The 21,026-nt window shown below is 39.7% G+C and overlaps 1 protein-coding gene across 1 annotated transcript in view; it reads right to left on the reverse strand.

Annotated features, from left to right (window-relative positions):
- Nucleotides 1-537: 537 nt before the first annotated feature.
- DNAH5 (dynein axonemal heavy chain 5) overlaps nucleotides 538-21,026 on the reverse strand; it is a 271,398-nt gene continuing 250,909 nt past the window's right edge. The window contains exons 75-79 of the mRNA XM_087443140.1: nucleotides 19,071-19,286; nucleotides 17,279-17,491; nucleotides 11,355-11,507; nucleotides 10,703-10,934; nucleotides 538-2,408 (exon numbers count right to left, since the gene is read on the reverse strand). Coding sequence (XP_087299266.1) covers nucleotides 2,257-2,408; nucleotides 10,703-10,934; nucleotides 11,355-11,507; nucleotides 17,279-17,491; nucleotides 19,071-19,286 — 966 coding nt within the window. The 3' untranslated portion in view covers nucleotides 538-2,256. The remainder of the gene's footprint in view (nucleotides 2,409-10,702; nucleotides 10,935-11,354; nucleotides 11,508-17,278; nucleotides 17,492-19,070; nucleotides 19,287-21,026) is intronic.

Below are 21,026 nucleotides of genomic sequence, written 5' to 3' on the forward strand. Positions count from 1 at the left end.
ATCAGTGCACCAGAGTGCCTGACACACCAGAAGTACAAAATAAATAATTATTGAAATAAATCAATATTGAGACAGGTGCAAAAGACTACTCTATTACTGCCATGTCACCAAGACCCTCACTGTGGTTTTCTCCATGTCCAAGGCAGTCAGTGACTCTCTCTATCACCCGGAAGAGTCAATGAACTCAATAAAGATTCAATCCCTTGCCCCCTGATTCAGTACAATGCTGCGTCCCCTTCTACTGGGAGCTTCTGCTGGGGGTGGGAGGTGGAGGTGAAGCAGAAAGGGGCTCATCACTGCTTCAGCAACACTCCTCAATGAATTAATTCCTAAAAATTCCTAGTTGTTTTCATGGTGTCCTTTTCTACTTTGGGTCTCCAAGGCTCACACATATATACCAACAGGGTGTATCTCAAAATTATCTGAATTAGACATTTTTAAGTTATTTGATTTAAAAAATCCAGTTTTGAAAGCTTATTTCTGGATACTCAATGACACTCACCTCCTTGCTAATAAATAGCAATTACAATTCAGACATTCATTAACAACTTTTTATTAATTCACGTCATTTTTACATTTTCACTATTTGTTCTTCAAAATAAAATTATTGTTCTACACACAAATCAGAGAAAATTTGTTTTACACACAAATCCATACAAATGAACTGATATTTTAATAGAGACCAAAAGAAGCTGCTCAAATGAAAACAGTATTGTCCAAGTTGGGTAGGAGTCACATGAAATACTCAGGCCTAACTCTCATCATAATTAGCATAAAATGATACTTGTCACAGAGCAGAGCCTAGCAAGAGCGACCCACACCTGTCTCCTTGTAACCCTTCCTTCCTATAAAACCCTTCATCAGCAGAAATATGAAGTTATGCAGATCTAAAGCTAACCAACATTTGTAAACCACAATTCTAATACTGACCAAGTTTTCTAGCCAATAGGTTATAGAGGAAGCAGTTTATTATAATTTATAATCAGAATTTAAAATAAAAACATATGAAAAGTTCCTTAGATAGTATTTTCTTAATTAATAAAAGCCCATGTGAAGTCCCCACACACCATCTAAGATTTTTATCTTTTTCCTATTCTTTTCTTCCAATCATTACATCTTTTCATCAACTGACACTTTTACCACGCTGTCACACCTGCTTTTATCTCCCCATGTTATCTTCTAATCTCTGTCCACACGCAAATACATTTACTGTTATAATCACAGTGTACTTACTATTTTTTAACTATGTCTTTCACCATGTGCTTACCGTTTCCATGTTACGAAATTTTCCTTGTTGTTTTTCATGGCTGCCTAGTATCTCCTAATTTCCTTAAACATAGACTTATTATTGAACATTTAAGGCATTTCCTTTTTCTCTGCTATTAAACACATTTTTATACATAATTTTTTCAGCCTTTTAAATGGTTTCCTTGGTATAGATTTCCAGGAGAGAAAATAAGGGTTAAAGTACGTGAACATTTTTATGGCTTTTTCTTTGCTTAGTTATTTAATTATTTCACAAAAACGTGGGATCAATTTACACTGCTCTAGGAATCTGTGACTGCAGCACTTTTACAAAGACCTCACAACAATTCCCTTTTAGCTTTATTTTTTTTATTTTAACAGATATCAGTTAGTATTTCATTATTAATTATCAATAGGGTTGAACATTATTCTATACATTTATTCTATAGGTTTACATGAACTGTCTATTCATCTGTTCACATTCTTAACCCATTCTTCTATTTCCATCCATTTTTTAAAAGGTCTTTTTAATTAGCTGCTTGAGCCATGAACATAAATCTCTTAACCTGACCTAAATGCAAAAGGCAATAGAAGCAAAATCAGCACAAACTTGCCATGTCACCTTAGAAAACCGGGCTGTCACCAGAACCTCATTAACAAAAGAATAATCCCTCCAAGGGAAATATTGTCTGCTTAACTTAGTCAGTCTTTAGAGTTGAAGGAAGAAGAATATGTATTACTGCGGATTTGAGGGCCACACTTCATTAGGAAGTTGTACATTTTACTTTTAAATCACCAAGCAACTTTTCAACAAACACAGTGATTCATCATTAACGACAAAACAGGTTAAATGTAATTAAGCAACTATCTAAAGAGTACGGAAAACCCATGCAGTTCATTAATTCACCATCAACCTGATGTACACACTGTCCAGCACTCGTAGAAGAATAAAGGTTATGATCACTTGGATCTTGCATTTTCCAAAGTATTGGGTGGGGGACACGCCCCAGGTTACTTGACATCGCAGAGAAGGGCAACCCCACGGAGCACCCAGTGTTCAGGGGCCTGGGCCGTCCTGAGATCCACGGCGGCGATGTAATTCAAGTCCGTTCGGTCTGGCTTCTTGTAGATGGGGCAGGAATAACACCGAGGATCTCTTTCACCTACAAAAAATTCATAAAAAATAAAAAAACCTTGGTGAATTTCTAATTTAAGCAGCCCAAACAAAGTGCAGAGCCACATTTGTGCATTTTGAAGGTCATTCCAGCGAGAAGTGGGTTTAGTAGAAGGAAGGAAACTCTTCCTGAGGTCAAGCAATCTCCAGATGTGAAGTAGATGCGACTGCAGGTTTCCAGTGGTTGTGACAAGACACCGAGAGGTCCTCAGGTTTACCCCACTGGCCTCTTGTCCCATGTCCTTGACAGTAAATAACCTCTGCCCACATGACATGACCACGAACCTTCCATTGCTTCCTCCGTCTCCTCTCCACCTGTCAGTTCCACATTCCCCCTCTACCCTTTCTCCTTTACTTCCCCACCAAATCATGTACACATACCCTCCATATTTTTCCCTTATAGCTTGCCTTTGGCACAAGGCACCTGTCACTTTTAAATCAGACATCCAGCACCAGTGAGCATTATTTCACTATTATTATTATTTCAAAATCCTGTCTTCAACCCCCTGTACCATAGTCCATACCACATTTGAAATCACAGGACAGAGGATGTTCCCCACTCCTACCAGATGTTGTGAGTTCTCCGTGTGTAGAGGAATAAAAATGCCCGGAAGCAGAGATCCATGGCACAGTTCAGCTCCCTGAGATTCAATCTACCTTCTTGGAGTAGATGAATAGATGGAGTATTCAAAACCACATATGCAACGAATGTCAATCAGTGTATGTCCGTCCCTCAAATATCCTCTCTAATGCATTCATTCTAACCCAAGGCTCACTTTCTCTGTAGCCTTGGGAATCCCATGATCAGACAGATCCAGGTCTGTGGGGCCTTACACTTACACAATTTGGGGTGAGGGGTGTCTTTAAGAAAAAGAGTAAAAATTTACAAATGCAAATTTCGGCTTTGGAAGGAGCCTCTGCATTGAGCAAGCCTGAGGTTTAAGCGTCATCAGCTTCTTGTTAAATCCAGTCTGCCCGTAGTAGTTTATCTGCACATCTCATAACATCATCTCAAGAAGCAGTATCTTGTTTCCTCTTTTCTCCCAGATTCTGAATTATTTCAGGACAAAAGTAGTGTCTGCATCCATCCTTGCCCTCCTCCAGAAGGCCAATATTATAAATGACCCTCACACAACTACTAAGACAAAAACACATTTAACTAAGAGGATAACTTTGCTTTGGTGAGTTAGTGTTAACACACATGGTCACTGAAACACAGAAACTTTCTAAACGCAATGTTGATATATCAAACTTACTGAATTTATTTCCTGAAGCTAACTTGCTCAACAATTCAGCTTTTTCTAGCAAATTACAAAAGCAAGGCACTATCATAAGTTAAAGTTTCATTTTTTGAACCAATAAAACTTTCATCTTGCTGTACCATGTGTCTTTATACTTCCACTATAAATTTAAGGAATTTTATTGGAAGAAGTTAAACATTTGAATATGATAATATTATACATAAGCCTCAACATAAAATAAAAATTCTAAAGCAGCGATTCTTAAACAGGAATGATTTTACCCCCAGAGCACATTTGCCAATATCTGTCAATATTTTTGCTTATCACAACCGTGGGGTGCTATTGGCATCTAGTGGGTAGAGGCCAGGGATGCTGCTAACATCCTATAAAGCATAGGACAGCCCCTCACAACAAAAAGTTATCTGGACCAAAAATGTCAGTAATACCAAAGTTGAGAAACCCTGTTCTAAAACAAAGTCACAGATATTTTACCATACTTGAAAACTATGTGCTTGCTTAATCCCATGAAATTAATCATTAGAAACAATCTAAATTAATGTTATATACCTAATTTTTAGATCTAGGTGTTATTTTTTTAAATTACTATGAGACTATCATTAGTAATAATAATTAGGCAAGTGTACAAAAAATTCTGATTAAGTGAAGGACAGTGAATTAGTGGAGCGCAGCTAATATTAACTATACTAACTGATATATTTAAACTCGTTAATGCTAGGATCTGTAAACATAAAATAAATATATAACTAATTGTTCTTCTTGATGCAAATTTGGCTAACAACCTTTTTATAAATCTTGAAATAAGTGATTGGAGTGTTACATTTGAACCAAATGATAATTATAATAATTACACCTTGGGAAGTATTTGATTACTTGGATTTTAATCCCGAAAGAAAAATAGAATTGGAAAAAAATAGCATTCTTTTCAATAAGCTGGTAAAAAACAATTCTCTGAAATGTTTATCCAGTTTTATTTATTTTTTAATTGCTCCAGAACCGAAGGTGCCCACGCCAAGTCACAGCATGAAGCAAACTTTTGCAGCAGGACTAGAAGCCACTGAAAATATAATTTCATAGTGAAAGTGCTGACAGATGCTAAACAACCACATAAACAGATGATTTGAAATCATTACCCCTAGTTAGACAAATAACTCTGAAGACAAAAAAAACATGCTAGGTAGGTAGAACAAATCAGCTAAGTATGTTTGAAGCCTTAGGGTTCCAGAAGGAGGAGCAGACAGAAGAGGCTGTGTAAATTGCTGAACCAAATGCTTTAGGATCCTAAAGGTTTTAATAAAACATCTTGAGGGAATTTCATTTTCTAACTAACTTCCCTCTCTAGCCTACATTTTTCATCCAACTGCTAATATATCATCACATCATATATTCCTTCCAATATACAAAATAACCAAGTTACGTAGAGATTCCCTACATAACCTTTAAATCATTCCTTTATTTAACCTCTCTTTTGCTAATAACATTTAAATTATTACATAGTGCACTCTTATATTTGATATTTCTTTTAATCCTTCAACAAGCATGTGTTACACATATTAGTAACAGTAATGATAATAAAATGATTTATTGTATGCTAACTATGTTCTGGACCTTGTCAGTTTGATTCTCTCAACAACCCTATGAGACGGGTACCATTATTAAATCCATTTTACAGATGAAAAAACTGGCACATAAGGATGTGAGTGACCCGTCCAAGGTTACAAAGCTGCGGGTGATAAGAACTGAACCTGGCCAGAACGGATCAGGAGCCTGTGCTCTTTCTCAGCAATAGTTTAGGATGTACTGCACGTGTGTGCCTCTACACCTTCGCAGGAAGATGTGAAAATGAACCGCAGCTCACTGAATACCTGACCTCAACTTGTGGCATATTTGAGACTCCTCCAAAGCCACGTGACTAATTACTAGGGTGATAAAGCCAGGAGAGCAACCCAAATATCCAGCTCCTGGCTCACTTTCTTTTACCTGAGAACATGTGCTCCTCCCCCCCCCGGGGGGAGGGGATGACCACCGTTAGCCTGCAGCATGGAGGGAGGGAGGCCACAGGGAACAAGAGCACACATCCACACAGAGCAGATGCTTTTACTGTGTCTGCTTCACCATGGACCTGAGAAAAAGAAACTCATGACTTCAAAATGCAAGGGAGGGGCCGGCCGGGTGGCGCAAGCGGTTAAGTGCGCGCGCTCCGCTGCGGCGGCCCAGGGTGTGCAGGTTCGGATCCCACGCGCGCACTGACACACCGCTTGTTAAGCCATGCTGTGGCGGCGTCCCATATAAAGTAGAGGAAGATGGCCACGGATGTTAGCTCAGGGCCAATCTTCCTCAAGGAAAAAAAAGGGGAGGAGGATTGGCATCAGATGTTAGCTCAGGGCTAGTCCTCCTCACAAAAAAAAAAAAAAAATGCAAGGGAGCTGTCCTCATGTTCAATTTAGCCTTTACTTTCAAGCTTCATCCCAGACACGGCAGAGACTCCCTAAATGCACTGTCTTAAGCAGAACACTAACCCCAGGAATTCCCAGAGGTTCGCATTCATCCCACAACAGACAAATGTGATTTCTGATACCAGCTGTGGTAGCCGGGAGTTATAGGCAAGTTACATAATGTCTCTAAACCTTCATTTCCCCATCTGCACAATAGGCATGATATCTTACAGAGTTGTTGTGAAGATTAAATAAGTTAATATATGTGAATGTCTGGCATGTATAATGCCTGGATGCAGTAGAGGCCTGAGATGTGTTAGATTTCTCTTCTATCTCTCTATAGACACACACACACACACACACACACACACACACACACGCACATATACACACACACTTACCTTTTCACTAAAACAAATTCCCCAGACTCACGTTTCCCATAACTTGAACAGAGTTCCAGGTTTACACCCTGAAAGTGGATTAAATGCTATGGGGCTCAGGAGTCAGGAGGTCTCCACTTCCCGGTCACTGCATGGGATTTTCCTACCCCTAGCCCCTCATCTGCAGGGCTGGATCAGGGTGGGTCATGGGATGTTCTCAGAAACACTTTTTCCCTAGCAGGAAATACCCTCATTACTGCAGGGACCCTGAGATCTCTCTCACCCTACTTAGTGACCAGAGGGACATAGAAGTCTTGCTTTTTTCCCCCAAATGTTTTCATCACTATTTTCCAATCACATCGGCTACAGCACTGAAGTTCATTGAGAAGCATCACTCCGTCTACATAGTAAAGCTGTGAGGAAACATATCTTTCCTGTACCTGCCTCTTTTTAACTTCCTTTGAGATCAGAGGAGCTAGGGTTGGTGTGGGTGGCTTTATCCTCTTGGTGAATTTAGTACTTTTTGGGTGACTTCCCACGATGTCCCAACAAGAAATATGAATAAAATAAACATTTTGGGATACATCACTCAATTTTTAGAGGTAAAATAAATCTTTGGCTTCTTTTTGAAAACAAATAAATCAGTCCTGTACGTAAAATTCAATGATGAATTATTTAAACTGAAAATTGCTCTTCACATTAATATAAAAACAACTCATTATAAGAATTCTAATTTTAAAACACTGCACTTTTGGAATGTCCTTGGTCATTCACAACACTACACCTCTTTACCTCAATTAGAGCCCTATTCAGTTCTCAAAATTGAATGAAAATTAGATTTACAGTATGAAAAGAGGGATGAGATGTTAGCTTTTCATCACTACAAAAACACATCTAACAACAAAGCTATTTGGTAAAACAAGCTTCAACCAACTTCTACTGAAACTTAAAGGAGCATAAAGAACTAAAGATTTTTTTTCTCTTTTTTTTTAAGTACTTTGAAATTAGAAACTTTTTCCTTTGCTTATTTTATTTCCTCCCTTACATGCTGCTAATGAGCATCACCACTGACTAATGCCCAGCAGGATGAGTACAGTTCTTCTATAAAAATCTATTCTTAAATAATAAAGAATTGCTTTATTATAAAATTATTACTTTATTACATCCATGCTGAGATATTCAGTGTCATATTGCAATGGATTTTTACAATTTAGTCACAAGAAATAAAAAAGTAAAACACCTGACTCAATGTGAGACAGATTTTTCTTTCACTTTATAAGGAAAACATTTTTACCTGTTGACTAGATGCAATGATATGATAAAGCAAAATTTCTAAAATATTATTTTTGGCTAAAAGAACATTTGATTATTATTTCTATAAAATAATCACTACTCCAAGATTTCACACCATCCTAGGGATCAATAAATACAAAGCCCCATGTGGCATACTTGCCTAAGCCCAGGCAGACACATTCATCCTCTCAGATTCAACTAGGACATACTGAGTAACACCATGAGCCAAGAACTGTGCTGAGCCCCTTCTGTTTCTTTTCTGTGCTCAGCTCTCTCCGTAGGCTCCTCTTCCTTCATACAGCTTCTTTCTGTTCCTCAAACCCAGCATTTCCATTGCTACCTCATGCCTTGGCACAATTGCCTTTGCTCCTGGAGATTAGCAGGGCCACTTTCTGTCACTCAGATCTCAGTTCAATGTTCTCTCTTCAACAAGGCCTTCCTTGAACCCCTAAATTATCTCACTCCCTAGCATACCACGTGTGTGTTTCCTTTATCAAAACAAGAACTATCTGAAATCAGTATGTTCATTTATAGTCGATTGTCATTATTCATGAGACTTATGTATGTCAAGTCTCTATGAACACTGAATTAGCGACTCCCAAACCATTGCTCCAAGGGGAAATACAGGGTTAGGCTCCTGTGAGCCTCCGGTCGCAACATTTTTGTCAACCCATCAATACATAATCTTGGTTTACGTGTGTTTCTGTTTAAAGACACCTTTTAATATACACTGTTGCTTCACTAACATTGAACTCAAGGCCAACAGCACTGTGCCTCATGCCTGAATGAAGCGTATCTAATACACGTATTTTCTCCATAACGCCCATCACAGCCTTCTTGCGCTTAGGAACACTAGACAGGCTTCAGCACTACACTTGGGGGCCATTTTAAACTGTGAAAAGTACAAAAATGTGAAAAATGTAGCACTAAATAAACCACAAAAAGGACACTTGTTTACAGTGTGAGGGCTGAAATAGGAAGGCAGAGTGTCGCCTTCGTCAACCTCAGCAGGAACGTGTGTGTCGTGTGACTCACATTTTTCACTGCTTCCTGCAGGGTCTGCAAATGACCATGAAAGTGCCACAAGCATTGAGTTGGGGGCTAGAAATAAATTTTAGAGTGTAGGCAAATTCATAAGTACAGAACCCATGAGTAACAAGGATCGACTGTATTTGTTTGCTTCTTTTTCAGCTACTCTACCCTCTTTGAGACTGAATTCCATGAGAATGGGGATTCTGTCTGGGCTTTTCCACTGTTGCATCCCCAGCACTAGAGTAGTGCATGGCAGGTGGTCAAGACCAGACAAATGCTCACTGAATGACTGAGTGAACTAATGCTTATCTCCCTCAAGAAAAGTCTAACTCTAGCTCCCCGTCACACTCATTCTCGTCCTCCAAAGCACATCTCAGAAGCCATCTCCTCTAACCTCCAGGCCTAGCTATGTTCTCCTTCAGGCTCCCTGAGCACCCGGAGTGTATCTTTTTTGTAACATGCACCAAATTCTATTTTAATTATCTATTTACTTAACAGTCTTCCTCACTAGAGTGTGAGTCCCTTGTGGGCATCTGGTTCATAATTATTTCTGTATCCTTTGCACTTAAGGTCCTCGCTGGTATATATTAGGCATCCAGCAAATATTTGCCTAGAAAATAAATACACAGTTTATAAACTCTCTTCCCTTGACCTGTATTTCCAAATGTGATATTTATCTAAAGGTCCAGGATACTAAAAGCCGTCTTTTAAAGAGGGATTATTTTATCCCTTTTTTAAAGAAAAATCTTCTTTGCTTCTATGGTAAAATCAGCACTTCCTTGGAATCTGCTATCATGGCTACCTCTAGAGTTTATGGCTTATAGGACTCATTTCACTGTGTAAATGTATATCAAATCATCGTGTCATACACCTTTAATATACACAATTTTTATTTAAAAAATAAAATGAAGGTAATTTCCTCATGTGCTGAAAGGTGGTTATTGCCGAGGAGATGTTAGCTGAGTGAAATGCAACCAAAGTCTCCAGAAAACATCAAACTAACAGTGAAAAATAGTCTAGGTATTTTTTTTTTTTTTTTTTTTTTAGTGAGAAAGATTGTCGCTGAGCTAACACTTGTGCTAATCTTCCTCTATTTTGTATGTGGGTTGCCGCCACAGCATGGCTTGACAAGCAGTGTGTAGGTCCATGCCTAGGATCCGAACCTGCAAATCCTGGGCCGCCAAAGCAGAACACACAAACTTAACCACTACACCACCAGGCCAGCCCTAGTTTAGATGTTTTTAAACTTGTCAAATACAGCTTTGATAATTTTGTCAAAGAATACGTGTGTGCTTCATAGAAGTGTTAGTACATATATAGGCTGAAATATGAATCCAGCAGTTTACCATTAGCCACCAGATTAAGCCAAACATTCCTGAATTCAACCTGGATTTCACAGCCTGGCATCAATCTCTAATCTGGTAGAGCCACTGCCTCCAGGTGGGCCCTGTGCAGCCCTGCCTGGAAAGCCTTCTTTCCACCTCTTGCACCATCTCATCATACCAACCCTTCCAAGCCCTGTCCAGGCCAACTGCTCCTGAGCCTGAACCCCTGACTCCTTCATCCCACTCTTCCTCACCCTCCTTTCCCACCACTTAGTAACTATTCCAAACACTTGTTTCTTATCTCATCAGCTAACGTTTCATGAGTATCCATATCTGCTTTATTAGAGAGGCAAGAACTATCTAGAACCATTGCCTTCCAATAGCATCAAGAAAGTGCACAGCAGTCAATAAGTCCTCATTAAACACAGGTGTAAATGTGAAGCTAGTTGATAAAATAGTAAAATTTTTATTATATTATAACAAAAATAATGAGATCTGTGTTTATAATGTCATCCAATTTGATAATACCAACCACCCCTGAATGCGCAAGACAACTTACTATTGTTCTCTGCATAAATCCTTATGACGGGCATCAACTCAAAGAGCACTTTCGGTTTGGACTCAGTGAGTTTCACGTTCCTCTTGTCCCAGCCAGCACCTTCCAAATATAGGCCGTAGACGTAGACACCCTCTGTGGGAGGGGAAGAAATGTCGTCCTTCATCCACTTGGTGACTTCATTGCAAAGCACCATATTGTCCAGAGCCCAGCCTTTATTGGCCCGAGTTATTTCCTACTCAAGTCAAGAATAAAAGCAGAGGATGAAATCAACAATTAGAGGTTTGTCTTAATATGAAGAGCAGAGCAGTGATGACAATGTAGCCCCAAATTACCCTAAGTCACAGGAAGCAGAATAGCATTTACAGAGTTAAAAAGAGTCTCTCATAGACAATACTCGTGTCCTCATTTAACACTCTACTTTAAAAAGAAATATGATATAAAATAATATATAAAAATAACAAATAGATATTTTGATTCGAGCTAGCAAGCTGAGAACAAGTTGCTGGATTTATGTTCAGGACAATGTAACTACTGGTGCCATAAAGAGAGAGTCATTCTCTGTCTCAGTATATCCTTTAAAACTATAACGAAAGAAGAAAACCTTGTAGAGGAAAATTGTAATAACACAACGGGTGCAAATCAGAGCTCTTACCTGTCGCATTGCAGTTAAAAATCCTTGGGGGTTAAAAAAGCCCGTCATCCAGAAGCAGTGGGGTCTGCCATTGAAAACCCAAGAGGTGAACTGGCAGTTTCTTTCTATAAGTTCAGTAAACCAGAAACCCAATGTGCCTGAAGCCCAGGATGCCTGAAATGCGTACATTAACGCAACTAATTAGTTCAGGTTTAGTTCTTTTGTATAACTGGCTATGTTCACAAAAAAATGATGAAATATCAATTTCACGTTTAGGATTTAAAAGTCCCTATGACATGAATTTCCCTTGGATTCTGACCTTTAAGTTTTCAAATTATTCTCCCTCTGTAATGATGTTAAGATATAATAGAATTGGCTAATCATCACATGAATTCTCGATCAATTCAGAGCTCAGTGTGCTGTTCAAGATACCTGATGTCAATAGAATCACCTTCCATGTACGAATACATTCATTACCAATTCTGCTATAAAGCAATTAAAACAACTAATTGAATTAAATTTGACAGGTTTCAACTATTTTTCCTCAGGTTACATTTTCAATAGATACACTATAAAACAAGATTTCTATTTACACAAATATGCTCATGGCCTCATCAACACTTTAAAATACATTCAGTGGATGATAAATCGTAGAAGCCTTTCTTTTTTTTTTTTTTTTTTTTTAATTTTTTGTTTATTGCAGTAACATTGGTTTATAACATTGTAAAAGTTTCAGGTGTACATCGTTGTACTTCTATTTCTGCATAGATTACATCATGTTCACCACCAAAATACTAATTACAACCCATCACCACACACATGTACCGAATTATCCCTTTCACCCTCCTCCCTCCCCCCTTCCCCTCTGGTAACCACCAATCCAATCTCTGTCCCTATGTATTTGTTTATTGTTGTTATTATCTACTACTTAATGAAGGAAATCATACGGTATTTGACCTTCTCCCTCTGACTTATTTCACTTTGCATTATACCCTCAATGTCCATCCATGTTGTCACAAATGACTGGATTTCATCGTTTCTTATGGCTGAGTAGTATTCCATTGTGTATATATACCACAGCTTCTTTATCCATTCGTCCCTTGATGGGCACTTAGGTTGCTTCCAAGTCTTGGATATTGTGAATAACGCTGCAATGAACACAGGAGTGCATGTACCTTTGCAAATTGGTGTTTTCAAGTTCTTTGGATAAATACCTAACAGCGGAATAGCTGGATCATATGGTAGTTCTATCCTTGATTTTTTGAGGAATCTCCATACTGTTTTCCATAGTGGCTGTACCAGTTTGCACTCCCACCAGCAGTGTATGAGAGTTCCCTTCTCTCCACATCCTCTCCAACACATGTTGTTTCCTGTCTTGTTAATTATAGCCATTCTGACGTGCGTGAGGTGATATCTCATTGTAGTTTTGATTTGCATTTCCCTGATAGTTAGTGATTTTGAACATCTTTTCATGTGTCTGTTGGCCATCTGTATATCTTCTTTGGAGAAATGTCTGTTCAGGTCTTTTGCCCATTTTTTAATTGGGTTGGTAGTTTTTTTGTTGTTGAGATGCATGAGTTCTTTATATATTTTGGAGATTAACTGCTTATCACATATATGGTTCTTTACTTATCATTTTTATTGAGGCAAACAACAGTTATTTTCTGAAGTTTTTGTCCCTTAGAATGCACTTTTATTTCCTCTGATGAAGGAGCAGAAATGGAAACACAGGTCCTTTGATCATCAACAAATTAATTGTATTCATTGCCTGTAACATTCTGCCTGAATTCACGTGTGGAACTTCTATTATTACAATTGGCACGGATATGCCATTAATGTTAGGAGCAGCCACACTGGTAGATATCTCCAAATCATATTTTATAACATTTTACTGTAATTGCAATATTTTATGTATGAATAAATGTAGCGATCAACCTGGGTAGATATACCACTTGAATTTCAAATATCTTAAGAATTAATTTGCCTATTTTTAAAGAGACACTGAGATTCCAGAAAATGAGTTGTGTAAAATAAAAACCTGTATAAAAAGATCATAACTTAAAAATTAGGTAACTCATTCTATTCTCTCTTTATAGACACGTTAACTAAAGGAGATGTGTTTATACCACATTTGATCTGAGAGCACAGGGAACCATTAACGAGAGGGCGCCTCCTGGCAAGGATTCCTGTCCCAAAGCCTCCCAGGTGCGGACAGAGCTGGGTGAGCTGGTTTAGGGGAGAACGAACCTACAATGGCCAGTGACCAAGTAGGTTCTCCTTCTGTCATTGGCAATGAAGAGAGGCAATTCAGGTAAGAAACTCTCCGGCCTTGGCAATGAACTTATTGAAGGTGAGAAGGAGAGGAAGGTGTCTGGTCAAAGCTGATTCTGAGTTTCTAAGCTGTATGACTAGAAGGATGGATGGTGATGTCACTAAATAAGATGGAGAAAACAATAGGAAGAGTGTTCCCCAGGTACTTGCAGGCTGCCTGTGGGACCCACTGCCTTGGAATCTGCTGAAGTCCTGGGTGAGATATCAGAGGCTCTGCACTAAATAAGCCTCTTCTAAGTGACCATCAGTTCTAACCCCATCATGTCTCACCTTCCCAATTACCTGAGTAACCTCCAAAAGGCCAACCCTCTAGTCACCGAATGGCCCAATCTCATCTCTATATGCTGCCCTCCCTGTACATCTGCCAATCTGACCCAACCCCCAACCTTCCCACCCTCTCAAGTCTTTCCATTGTACCCTCAGGATCTTCAGTGCCGTGGTCAGCAAACTCCTCTAGATCCTTCACCTCTTTCCTGACCATTCCCCTCAGCTCCTCTCTTAACTGAAATATGCTCCCCCACCCTGACCCAGGAAAGACTGCTTCCTTTGCATCCTTCTCATAATGTAGGCTACTGTTTACTGTTAATAGTGTCATAGCCCTCAGGACTAGGAGAGGAGTAAGTATCTTTGTTGTTTCTATTATTGTCAGGTCATCATTTCCCACTATTCTCTTCCTTTGAATCTCATGTCATCTGGACATACAATCCTCATCCCTTCTTGTGTCTATCACCTACTGATCACTTCCTCTTATTTATCAAGGAATTTGGTTCTTGGTTCACTCTTTCACTCCATCCCCAAAATATCATAAGGATGATGATGATGGTGGTGATGGTGATGGTATAAATGCCGGTGGTGGAGGTGACGAAGGTGATGGTGATGGTACTGATAGAGGTGGTGGTGACGGAAGTAGTGATAGTGATGGAGGTGGTGATGATGGTGGTGGTGGTGATGGAGGTGGTGATGGTGGTGGTGGTGATGGTGATGGAGGTGGTGATGATGGTGGTGGTGGTGGTGGTGATGGAGGTGGTGATGATGGTGGTGGTGGTGATGGTGATGGAGGTGGTGATGGTGGTGGTGGTGATGGCGATGGAGGTGGTAGTGATGGAAGCAGTGGTGGTGGTAGAGGTGGTGGTGGTGGAGATGGTGATGGTGGTGGTGGTGGTGGTGTGTGGTTTTAGTAATAATAGCAAGCACTGACATAACACTGGCATATGCTTGGCACTGTTCTAAGCACTTTACATTCATGAACTCATTTAATCCTCACAAGAACTGTAGGACTTTTGAAGAAATTCAGGCACAGCAAGACAAGTAGCTTATCTGAGGTTGCACAGCTTGGATGTGGCAGAGACATGATTTGAACTCAGGTATTCTGACTCAAGAGTCCAGCTCATAATTCATACACTGCATTCATTTACTTTCATTAATCATTCTTGGTGACACCAGGATCCATGTGAATGACCCACTGAATACCCTACCTTCTTATCTCATGACCTTTGATCTCTAATGATCCTCATGTCCTTCCATTTCATTCCCCTACCCCCACACTCACACTTGAAATCTTGTCATCATCAAACACTGTCCTGTCGGGCGGAGCACATTTTCTCCACAATTGCATTTTGTTCCAAAGAGAGAGAGCTCCACTTACACAACACTCCAGGCTCCTCTACCCCCTCACTCCCCTCACTCCAAGCAGGTAAAGAAACTTATCTGACTGGGAGGGGGCGTTTGCAGAGACAGTTTCTACTCATCAAATATCCCATGTGCCCCGTATACTTCCCAGCCTCCCATGCAGTTGATTTGGGTCCACAGATCTAGTTCTGATCCATGGACTGAATGGAAATGACATTGGTCACTTCCTGACCCAGAAAGTGTAGACCCAGTACCTCATCCATCTCTCTCTTCCCCCGACTGTGATGACTTCAGAGGCCATATGCTCCAGGTGGTACAGCCACCACCAGATGGCGAGGCCTCCACCAGGTATTCCCAGGGTAGCTGTAGAGCTAAGGACTCACCCGACTTATGGAGGAAAACAGAAGTAGGGTGCTGCTGTACCAGCAAACTCCCAAAATATACGTCATTAGCTCAGCTCTGGGGCAGCAGGTGGTTAGGAAAGTCCTCTCAGCAGCGGGAAAGATGCAGATACACATTCGGAAACCTAGCCCCTTTCTCTTTTTGGGGGGGACTGAGATGCCTGCATAGTGCACACACTCTGCTCTGCTCCTGCATGCTCTAGTGTCACAAGAAGTCTCTGCAGGGGAGCCCTGCAAACGCCAGGATTTTGGACTTCCCACCTCCAGATCTGTGAGACAATAAATGCTATTGTTTAAGCCACCGAGTCTGTGGCAGTTACTTATGCAGCCCCAGGAAATGAACGCATCTTCCAGTGCACTTGCCTGGCGAATGCCCAACATGGCACAACCTCAGTCATCCACCTTTCCCAGGCCTGCTCCCAGTCAGCTGAGTCCCACTGGAGGAAACTGCACAACGGCACAGACCGGGTTCACTTTACATTCGTAACTCCAGATTGCAAGTGGGTGAATCCTGTCACATTTCTCTACCTGCAGCTATCCCAGTTTCCTCCTTCTTCTGAACTTCCAGCTGTGGAGAGCGTATGCATTCATGAAGTAGAGTAGAAGGGAAAATCTTGGGAGCAGAGACATTCGGAGAGAGCTGCGAGGTCAGGACTTGAGTTCCCGCTGTGGGCGCAGGGTCACCCCAGGTGACAGCAGCAGCCAGGTGGAACGGGAGCACACGGCAGATCCAGATTTCTCGCAAGATACGGGATAGAAGTACAGCAACACCTCCAACCCTTTTCCCATGTCTTTTCTCCACATAATTAATCTTGGCAATTTCCCATACATCTCCCCACAAGATGTGCTTGCACACACCACACACACACACACACACACACTTAAACACAGCACAAAGAAAAGAATATACTTTAGATTCCATTCCCTCAAATACACACATTTCCCTACTTACAAAGACATTCAGGTATTTATTTTACTTTTCCAAGTAGGAAATTATTTCTTAAAACCACATCTGTCATTTAGCACAATTACCAACAGGTAATCAGTAAGCATAGTGTTAAATTATCATCTTGTTATCTCGAGGTATAATCACATATCTACAGACAAAGCAAGGAAAAATGTTTCTCTTTGATGTGACTTTTGAGATCTGTGTGTGTGTGAGTGTGTGTGTGTGTGTGTGTGTGTGTCTAGGAGCAGTCCCTTCTATGAAACTAACATCCTGGGCTTTGAAGGCCAAGCGCTTGGGTTTAAATTTTGATTCTTGGGCTTCTTGGGTACGTGATTTGTGAAAAGATCTAACCTCTTTCAACCTCAAGTTCCTCATTTGTGAAATGAGGGCAATAAAATGCAAGATTCAAATGAAATAATGCATGTAAATTGCCTACTAGAGCCCCTGATATGTGGGAGATGCTAAATAATTTCCTTCCCTACCTACAATCTAAAAATACAAGGCTATAAGGGGATTAGTCCCTAAGCAAAAGAACGCTTTTAAATAAATTATCCTTAGATGCTTTTCTGCTTGCCAATTACAACTATTCACAACAATAAAGTGATTAGGCAGAATAAGAGCAGACTTAAACGTACTTTTTTCCACCGAGCAGGAATTCTGGCGTCAAACATGCAATTCAATGCATTTCGTAGATTTTCACTCATGATGATGGTGCCATCAATAGCAAGTTTCAGTTCGGTCAGGGTGCTTCGGACCAGAGTGAGTACCCTCTGCATTCTGTCTATCTCCTGCCTGAGGAAAATGTTCATCGGCTGGAACGGCCCCATCTTCTGCAGCATCTCTTTGACCTGCCATGGAGATATTCAGCGCATGTTAAAAATTGGACAGTTACTAATGTTTATGCAACTGGTACCCTTGGGCTTCTGAAAAGGCCTGAAATTTTACAATGCCATAAATAGTAAGCTTTTATTTTTTTTACTGCCAGAAAGCAGAGAAGAAATAAAAAAGAAAACATCTGTTAGATGACCAGCCAATTCTTCATCCCATGTGGAAAAGAACAGGCAGCCATTAATTCACAAAAGAATATAAAATGTACAACCACACAGCCTTCCAAATAGCAAATGCACCTACTGGGAAATATTCACTTACTGCCAATCTCAGATTTCCAAACACACACAAACGCACATGTACACATACAAAACCATTCTGCTGGTTGCCTCAAAAAACTAGACTTTATTTTAAAAGCTTTCTATTTTTTCCATTGGAGCATCCATTCATTCATCTACCCACCCACCCGCCCATTCATTTCCATCTTGCAAGTATTAATTGAGAGTCTTCTATGGATCAGATATTGTGCTAGGGTGAGTTGCTTTGTCCTAAGGCAGCACTGACAAATTCAGCAAAAGGAGAGAGACACTTCTAAACCCCATTATTTATCATATTTATTTAAGTAATTATTATTATATTTTTAGATATTTTTACTGCTTCATAAATATTTCAACCACTGTTAGATAAGAATGACCTCTTTCCTGATATGATAATGAAAGGTGCTTATGAAAGCTGATAGTAGTATTGATTTTCTCCAAGCAAGTGATCAGAGTTTCTTCCCAGGGAAATAATTCCCTTGGTGACAGGTCCTTGAGTTCAGTCTGTAGTCCTAACAGCCAAAATGGCCTGCTTTGTGGAAAGTAATAGGATGCTAAAGAAAGAAAAGGCTGCAGGTTTCCTTTTGAAAACCAGGTGGAAGAGGGGTAATAGACAAAGAAACGTGGTGGTCCTGTGACAAAAGTATCACACAGTTAGTCCAGGTCATCTCATAAGACTCCATGGAAAAAGTAAGCCACTTACTTTTGCTTTTATCAAAGATTTCCAAATGTTACCATGGGAAATCTTTTCACAATATTTGGTAAAATGTCTAAAAAATCATACATTTTGCTTAGAAGTTACTCACCTATTAAAAAGACAAATCAATTTTCAAAACCTACAAGATGAAGAAGCTGCAAAGAGCTAATGATATAAATATACACTCCCTGAAATTAAGAAGGCCTGAAATTTAAGGTGTGCATTAAATTACACAGCATTTATTTAAATAATCAGGCGCTTTACTCTAAGAATACATTACTTTCCTTTGAACAAATGACAACGTGAAGTACGTCACGGGAAAATTCTAGAAAAGCAATCCTAACCCATCAGTGTAGACACTTGTAATTTATTTATGAATATTAACATTATCATCAGGCTTCTTTATGATTATATTTTGAAATGATTACATTTATAGATTTAAAAACTTCTTTTTCTGGTTCTTCAGGAAGTGAATTTTTTAGATAATTTTTTAATTTCAGAAAAATTATAGTTGCCCTCGTTCCTCAAGCCTCCCAACCAAACAGACACATGCACAGCTGACATTTTGTTAGGGTTTCAACTCACTTCAAATGGACCATAGTCTGGGGGCAGCTTTTCCAGCATATCATCAGCCAGCCGGGCCACCACAGCCTCCCGGGTCTCGTCCCCTCCTGCAGAGCTGTCCTGGGGCTGGATGCCCAGGATGGTGTCCAGCACATCCTTGCCCAGCTTGCTCTGGTAGGTGATGTCGGCATTGGGGTGCAGCCCAAACACCTCGGGGCTGTCATAGGTGGGCAAGCTCTGAAGGACAAGACCCCACGTAAGCACAGACTACTGACGCAAGCAGTTAAATTATACTGTCTTAGGAAATACACACGTTTTTGTTAGGATAAGCATTTACATGATATGTCTTACTTGTGTCAGGCTACAATCTGAATAATTTCTACAGAAAAGGGTCAAAAGTTTCCTTGAAAAAAATTAACATTGAGAAACATTATTCTTTAAGGTCTGTACCTCAAGTAAATTTAATCAGAAATACTGTCATGTTTTATAATATGTGAGATGGAAAGGGACCTGTGGATTGGTATTTTGTTTTGTGAAGATCTAATCTAACTCAAACCAGTTGTTTAAATGTTGTATAACTAATGGTTACTACGATTAAGACACCAGAAAATTACAGTTTTAACAATTATGACCCAAATAAGGCTGCAAGTGGGAATTGTACTCTCCTAGGGAGAAAGACAGAGATTAGGAAAAAAGAAGTATTGAGAGAGCAACAAAATCAGAGATAAAAACAGACAGCAAAAGACAATCAGAAGTAGAAGAAGTAGCCAAAAACTCCTTAAGCTACTTGAAAAAAAGAAAATTTACCTACAATTTGACATATATTTCTTTGTGTGAATTGTATCCTTAACTTTATTATTGTCTTATTCATATTTTCCCTCCATTCTACTCCCTTATTTGATTCCTTTTTATATGTCTTCTTACAAGCTATCTCAACTTCATTGTGAAATTAGGTGTATATAAATAAACATATGTACATGCATACCTAAATTTATACCTTCATAGGCATTTTTCTACTCAGTGCTAATGATTTAAAGACACATATAGTACAGTTAAGACATATACACTTGTTGATTTGAATGAATAAAAGTGTAGAGGTGGTAATATATGATAAACTCATTACATTTATATATCACAGAACCTCTAAATGTACTGATAAATTTAGCCCTTTGGGGCTGTTGTGCTTTAGTTTGTTGACTCTAAGATAAATCACAGACAGAGGCAAAAGAGATTGCTAAATAATGATCTAATGCATTCAAGATATAGAGACAGGAAATGTAGTTACCTTGAAACACAAATCAAATTTTTTCCCAAGTTTCCTGTCAAAATCTTATTCCTTCTTAGAGCAGTGCTTCTCACTCGGGGGTGTTTTTGGCGATTTGGTGATGTCTGGAGACATTATTTAGTTGTCACAACTGGGTTGGGGGTGCTTCTGACATCTAGTGAGTAGAGACCAGGGAGGCTGCTAATGATTCTACCAGGACAGCCCCCCACTACAAAGAAGTATCCAGCCCTGAATGTCAATGGTGGCGAAGTTGAGAAACCCGGTCTTAGAGGAAGCCCTTGTACAGAGCGGGTTCCCGAACCTACTCATATGCTGCCCATTAGGCCAGGATTAAGGAACAGATGTCACAGGATAAGGCAAGTGTTTTGAAAAACAGAACAGACTGAGACAAGAGGCTGTCTTTGTCCTATTACCACAGGGAGCTGAAGTCTTATGGCTGAGAGTTCCAGGGGATTTGTGTAGGTTCTCGAGTTCTAAATCTGCCCCATCTATCATCTCCCCAAACAATATTCCTCACTGAGGCATTAAAAGAGAAGAGAGGGAGGGAATTCACACAAAACACACACTCAGAACAAATATAAACATTCTAATCATTAGATGAATATAAACATAGGAAGAAAGCATCTATGGTGGAAGTTTCAATATGTGTCACCATTAAAGTTTATTTTAAAAGAAGTACTTGCAGTGTAAAT

This window comes from Ceratotherium simum, chromosome 18 (genome assembly GCF_057802395.1).
Source record: "Ceratotherium simum simum isolate JZ-2026a chromosome 18, ASM5780239v1, whole genome shotgun sequence".
Classification (NCBI taxonomy): domain Eukaryota; kingdom Metazoa; phylum Chordata; class Mammalia; order Perissodactyla; family Rhinocerotidae; genus Ceratotherium; species Ceratotherium simum.